Genomic DNA, 7,204 nt, shown 5'->3' on the forward strand with positions numbered 1-7,204 from the left:
GCAGAGCAATTGAAGTGCACAGCTCGATTTTAAGCCTAATTTGAACACTGAATGAGGTGCTAATATCTCAGCTTCCATGTAGAGTCTCTTCCCAGTCTGCTGTTCATGTTCTATGGACACAGTACAGTGGGGTGTATTTATAGAATTCCCAGTGAAAAGCTGGCTTTGTACAAATGGTATGGGCACTGCAGAGTGAATGTCGTGTCTGGTTTTGGTGCTGAAAGTAAAAATCTGTCTTCATGTCTGTGTTCTAGGGAGCTGATAGATATTTTATGTCATTGCAGCTTGAAGAGACAATTTCAGGGCTGGCTTCTCTAATTACCTGATCATTTAACCTGCTTCATTCACCCATAAGAGAAGGATGCATTTCTTTTGTTCATGTTGTCTTGTTCATCAGTAGATGTAAAGCAGATTGTAAAATCAGACCTGCTTGAACTAACATTTGTAGCTATTCATTCACTCATGAATAAACCAACTCCCTAATGCTGGTCCAGCTTTTTTCTACACCAGAGAGAAAATAAGAACAGTGAGTCAATTAATGTTCTTTTCTCTCTATGGAGTGTTGGTGAAACATTTGGATACTCTGGAAACGAATGTCAATATGGTGAAAAACTAGTTTAGTACATGTTTAAAGAGTTACATTTAGTTCTGGAAGTAGCTTTGCTGTGTTTCACCAGAGGGTGCTGGTTTTTTCCATTGCTTGGAATGTGATGTTTAGGATGGACTTCACACATTCCAGGAATGCAGGGAAGGCCTTGCCCTGATTCAGGTGAGACCAAAGGTTGTCCAAATGTTGGGCCTGATGTATGTTTTTGCCACCAAAACCAAAAGTTATAGATACCTCTGACTGCTATTTTCCCTGCTGGGCATGGAATGGGTTCCTATCCTGGTTAGATCCTGGATCTGTTTGCCTCTTTTGAAAGGACTTCTCTTTCTGTCTTTTTCAGGCATGGTTCAGAAACTCGACCAGAAGCTGCCTGTAGCCAACGAGTACCTGCTGCTGTCCGGCGGCGTGCGGGAAGGCGTGGTGGACATTGACCTCGATGAGCTGAACGTTTATGCCCGGGGCACAGACTACGACATGGACTTCACCCTGCTGGTGCCCGCGCTGAAGCTGCACGACCGCAACCAGCCGGTGACGCTGGACATGCGCCACTCGGCCCTGTGCCACTCCTGGCTCAGCCTGCGCCTGTTCGACGAAGGAACCATCAGCAAGTGGAAGGACTGCTGCACAATCGTGGACCATATCAATGGAGCTACCAATTACTTCTTCTCCCCAACAAAAGTTGCAGACTGGTTCTATGAATCCATTAGCATTGTGCTCTCTGAGATCCAGAAAAAGCCCCAACGAGGGATGCCAAAGGTGGAGAAGGTAGAAAAGAACGGGACTATCATATCCATTATTTTAGGAGTGGGCAGCAGCCGCATGCTGTATGACATTGTCCCTGTGGTGTCCTTCAAAGGCTGGCCAGCTGTGGCACAGAGCTGGCTGATGGAGAACCACTTCTGGGATGGGAAGATCACGGAGGAGGAAGTCATAAGTGGGTTTTACTTAGTGCCTGCATGTTCCTACAAGGGGAAGAAGGACAATGAATGGAGGCTGTCGTTTGCCAGGAGTGAAGTGCAGCTGAAAAAGTGCATCTCCAGCAGCCTCATGCAAGCCTACCAGGCCTGCAAAGCCATCATCATCAAACTGCTGTCCCGCCCCAAAGCCATTAGTCCATATCACCTGCGGAGCATGATGCTGTGGGCTTGTGACAGGCTGCCAGCCAGCTACCTGGCCCAGGAGGATTATGCCGCCCATTTCCTCCTGGGTCTCATTGATGATCTCCAGCACTGCTTGGTCAACAAGATGTGCCCTAACTACTTCATCCCGCAGTGCAACATGCTGGAGCACCTCTCGGAAGACACGGTCATGCTCCACGCGCGGAAGCTGTCCTCGGTGCGCTCCGACCCCGCCGAGCACCTCCGAACTGCCATCGAACACGTCAAGGCAGCCAACAGGCTCACCCTGGAGCTGCAGCGGCGGGGCAGCACCACCAGCATCCCCTCCCCGCAGTCCGATGGAGGGGACCCCAACCAGCCTGATGACCGGTTAGCCAAAAAGTTGCAGCAGCTAGTGACTGAGAACCCCGGAAAGTCCATCTCTGTCTTCATTAATCCAGATGATGTCACAAGGCCCCACTTCAGAATTGATGATAAATTTTTCTGAGCTCTCGTCAGTGTTTCTTGGGATTTTTGTTTTGTTTTTAAAAACTCTTGCAGCGTGCAGGTTTTTTAATTTGGTTTTCCTTGATGACTTAGTCTCTTGGTTTCTACATATCCAGCATAGATTGGATCTGGTGAGAACAATCTGAACAAATTATAAATCCTGTTTCTGCAGGACAATGCAGATTTTGGAACACTATATTACTATTTCATATGCTGCTTTTTTTTTTTTTTTTTTACCCACTCTGCCCCATTGTCTGTGAGTAGTTTCTAAAGGAGGACATGCATCGTAAACACAAGCCACAGTGTAATGTAGGGTTTTTTTCCAAGCTTCCATAATTTATGTACATTGTTGGGCTGGGAGAAAGGACAACTCACCTTCTGTTGCTTCAGAAATTCACTTCTTTTTCCATGAGCTTCCATCACCCTAAAGAAATGAGGAGAGGCTGGGTTGGAAAGCACTGCTGGTAATCTGATGAGGCCAAATCTACTGGGCTGAAGCCCAGTTCATCTGTTCTTCACATTTCTGATATAGGGGAGAAAGCTGACTTTAGAGATGATGATGAAGCTTTTTGGGGAAAGAGTTGTTTCTGTTTTGATCTACTTTTTGAATGTAATTGTTGATTAATTGGACCTTGTACAGTCCAGAGGGTTGTTTCTGCTGCTTTTCCATGCGGAATAAGGTTATGGAATGTTAGTTTTAGTGTGTGTAATTATTCAAAGCCTTATTTAAATTCTATTAAAGAACATACCATTTTAAATGTAATTGCACTAATGAAATCTCTGCCATTACCTCAGTCCCACTGTTTGTGTTTTTTTCATGAATTAGCATCTGTTTAGGTCTCAATATTGCTGATTGCTTGGGACCCCTCCGGTCTCATGGTTTCAGGTGATTTCTTGATTGTCTTTTGTAAAAGACTTCCTTGTTAGCCCGGCTATGTGTGAGCAGTCAGAGTTTTGCATTGGCATATTTCTTTGGATGCGTATTGTGTGTTGCAGTGCATATTGCATTAATATGTATTGCATGTTGTTGAAACAGGTTTACCATTAGATAAGGATGTAATGCTAAAGCAGTGGTATGTGCAAAATGAATCAGCCAGACCTCCAGCAAAGGAGCTACCTTGCTTCTCTAATGCATGTATTAGGCCTGATCCTTTCTGGCAGTTACCATTCCCTGGACTCCTGAGAACTTTCTGACTCACCCTGGGACGTGGGAGATCTTACTCTGGTCTCATGTTTGCAAAAGTTGTGTTTGTATGTAAACTTGTGGTGCAAAAGTAGCCTTGAAAAACAGATACACTTTTCTTCTGTGTGTAGGGTAAGATGTATGGTAACAAGGGTTAGTCTGAGCCAAAAATAATTCCAAGAGTTCAAGGATAGAGTGACTTATTGTGGCTGGCTAGCCAGTGACTGATATTTAGGCCTTAAATCAGCAATTTGGGCTTACTGATTATCCCAGAGACGCTGTTCTGATCCAAACTTGATGCATGTGTTAAAATGTGATTATTAGAGCAGGTTGAAGTATTTTTAAAATATTTGACAGACAAATGAGGTGCATATCTAGTAAATTCTAACTGATAAAAATTGTGTATGAAAAATGTGTCACTTTTTCAGTCCAGCCTTTGTGGTAAAGAAACCAGGCTGGTGGAGCAGCACACCAACAGCTTTGGCAACTGCTTTATTAGATGGCAGGGAGGTTTCAATACCTGATCTAGTGCCCAAGTCATGTCTTAAAACTTTAGCTCCTCCATCTCTTGGGCATAATTGAAAACTTCACCCCATTGCTATAGCCAAGATGTTCACATTTACCTGAATTTACTGGTACACACTTACAAGAAGCTCTCAGAAGTTGCTGGCCTGATGGAGTGGATGAGGATTAAACATTAAAGCACAATTGGCTCTTGATCATGAGCCCCAGTGCAGCTGCAGTTTGGTCTGGGAAAGGACATGGATTGACTTCAGCAGAAGCAGAGCTGGGTCCTGCCCCTGTGGCTATTGCCAAAGATGAGTTTCCATGTAAACCTGTGAAACCTGCCTGGGGGAGGCAGGAGAAACAACGGGGAATCCTCTCCAGAACTGCGTGGAAAATGCAGATTTTTTGAAATGGTTTCTTCCCCAGTCTCTGAGACTTCTGCTTGTTGAAAGAAGAGTCTGGGCTGCAGGATGAAGTTTACCATCACCACATGAGAAATCTGCTCAGCACAAAGCAGCAGTAGCCTGGCAGGCAGAGTACTCTCCCAGGAGACCCATTGTCTGTGCCAGTGCTCCTGAGATATGCAGAAACACAGCCTTCCTCATGCCAGTTCAACCTCCTGGTGACCAGCAGTTTGACTAGCCCATGTCAAGCTCTGGTGTGTGCTCCTTTTTTTGGTTTTAATTAAAAAAACATTTTGAAAAGTATCCACCTTGTTCTTCCTGCATTCTGTGTGTTGGTTTTTGGGGTTTTTTTTGTGGGGGAATGGAGGCTTGATTTTTTACTGGACTGAAAAGCAGTTTTCCAGGTAGGTTTATGAGAATGTTATATGCTCTGCCTGGATCACCTGTCTTCCCAGGAGACAGAATCCTAATCTGCAGTAGGTTTGTGTCTGCTTAGTATTTGCTCCTCCCCACATACTATAGTTAAGTTAATGAAGCAAGCTGCCAGCCCAGAGGTGACAAGTGGTTTGTGTATTAGAGAATAAAAAAAACTATTTTCTTCTTTTTCTATTGTCCCCTTTGCCTTTGAGTATATACTGGCACAGAGTTGTGAAGTGCAGAAGTCTCTATGTGGGATTTCAAAGTAGTCAGTGGGTTTAGATACCAATGACCTTTTACTCTTTACTTTCTTTACTCTCTCTGCAAGTTTCAAGGAAACCACAGTGCTCTTCCTATTAGGGAGTTCTTGAAAGTCATTCACACAAGCATTTTAGAGCACTCAGCCCCATGGGGTTAGAGACTTGGCCAGTCTGACAAGCACTGAAATATGAGGGAATTTGCTTTAAAGTAGCAATGTAGGCATCTTCCCTGCTGATGTCAAGAGGAGACAAGTCACTGCTGTGAGGCAGAGTCTCCATGGGAGCTTCAGTTCTGCACCCACTGCTATGGCAGATAAGGTTTCTTTTTTTCTTTTCCTTTTGCCCATTAGCCACCTTTCTGCTGACTTCTCCCTGCCCTGAGTGATGTTGCAAAAGGACTGGGACAGTTCGTCAGGGGTTGGCAGTATGTAGGATGAATCCTTTGTGAGTCTGTGAGTTGCTGACTCCTACAGGGTTAAAAGGGAGGGAGTCCCAGCCAAGTGGGTCTGGCTTTGAGGCATCAGAAAGGTGGAGGGGAAGGAAAAGTGCCCTTCAGAGGCTCCACTTCCACCTCCTAGTGTGATCCTCCTTGGGCATCTTGGCTCTCGTCCTACTCTTGGAACATGCTTTTGCCTTTTCTCTTTCCATAGGGTTTCTCTCCAGTAGGGCAGTGGGAGAAGCAGCTAATTTGACTGGTTCCAGTTGTTGTAAGTTCTGGGAGATGCTGAAAAAGCTGTCACTTCTTCAGAAGGACACCTGAGCTGCTGCAGAGGTGACAGAACCACCAGCTAAAGGGTGTTACTCTGTGTGCTATATTGGGAGAACTCATTTGAAGGCAGAAGGGAACAAGAGACCAAGAGCTTTTTGTCAGCCTGCAGTCTCTGCTCCTTCAGGCATGTTGTGTGAAGCCTCAGTCACTCTTGTCTGGCTGTGATAAATTGGTTTCTGCACATATTCCAATACTTTAGCCTGGAGAAGTGTTGGTGCTCTAGCCAGAAAACTACAACTGGGCATCAGAGTCACTCTTTGCAGTGAAATACCAGCAGGACTTTAAGCATGCACTGCCCAAAAGAGAAGCCAGTCCTCAAAAGCCTCTGAAAGAGCTGGTTTTTAGTAGTCTGTTTTCTCTGTTGTCATTGTGACAAATAGCACTGATTTTGATCTAGATTCTTGGACTTTCCCTGATTGCCTTTTTCCAGTGGACAGCAACCTTCTTTTGGCAGCTCTGGTGGTTCTGGGCTGGACACCTGAGCTCTGTGCCCTTCCACTGCTTAGTCTCCCCATGGAGGGCTGTGAGACAGGCTTGAGTCTGCTAAAAATTGACTAAACAGACATTGAAAAATGTCAGTCACAATTCCATTGGGAGATTTGAAAATATGCTTAAAACAAAGCATGTGTACTTTGCTGGATAAAAGCTGATTGTGGTCAGACCAAAAGTAAGCAGACATTTATCATATTTTCTTAACCCATGCATAATATAAGTTGCCATGCACAATGCAAGTGACTGGCAGAGGGAAAGGAAGATAGACTTTGCTAAATATTACTTATTTTAACTTTTTTTTTTTTTTTTAAGGTGTGCATAGTGTGTGCATAGAATGCTTAAAGACATCCATCTGTCCCTTTTTGTGGGTTCAGTGCTGGATGCATTTCGCCACTTTGTCTTGTATTAAAGTGAGGGTGTTCAAAAGGTTTCTGGGCAGCTGAGGGTAATAATGTTCACATTCTCCTGGCATTGCTCAGTGATTAGAAGTGTTCAGCATGCAAATAGCTTGTTCAACTTCAGCAAGTACATCATCTCCCTCCTGCCAGCCTTGCTTGGGGTGAGCTAATGGGCTTTTAACATTATACAGCTTAGAGAGCACTGTCTCTAATAGCTCCTGATTAAGCCCTCCAGAAAGGCAAATAACCATCATGGGGCAAAGGCTAAACCAGAGGAGGGTAGAAGAAGAACACCCTGGCCAAGGGACTCTTGCTGACATGTTTTGTGTTTAGGGACATTCAGCATTATATTTAGCATATGTTGGCTTTCAAGAACTGTCAAGTGGATCCAAATTTGTTTCCTCTGAATGCTTTTAGAATAGTGATAAAATAGCCCTCATTCTCTTCTCCTCCTCTTTTGCCATTTATAATCTATTATTTTAGGACTGCTCTGAGGAACTATTGTGTTCTCCTATTATCATTGTCCCTGGCTCAGCACTGTGCTTCCAGGCTGAATGTAGGCT

The 7,204-nt window shown here is 44.5% G+C and overlaps 1 protein-coding gene across 1 annotated transcript in view; it reads left to right on the top strand.

The window, feature by feature from the left end:
• The window catches only part of MB21D2 (Mab-21 domain containing 2), a 61,027-nt gene extending 56,419 nt beyond the window's left edge, over nt 1–4,608 (top strand). The window contains exon 2 of the mRNA XM_021536859.3: nt 948–4,608. Within this exon, the coding sequence (XP_021392534.1) occupies nt 948–2,212 (1,265 nt within the window). The 3' untranslated portion in view covers nt 2,213–4,608. The remainder of the gene's footprint in view (nt 1–947) is intronic.
• The last annotated feature ends 2,596 nt before the right edge of the window (nt 4,609–7,204 follow it).

The sequence above is a fragment of the Lonchura striata genome, chromosome 10 (genome assembly GCF_046129695.1).
Source record: "Lonchura striata isolate bLonStr1 chromosome 10, bLonStr1.mat, whole genome shotgun sequence".
Taxonomy (NCBI): domain Eukaryota; kingdom Metazoa; phylum Chordata; class Aves; order Passeriformes; family Estrildidae; genus Lonchura; species Lonchura striata.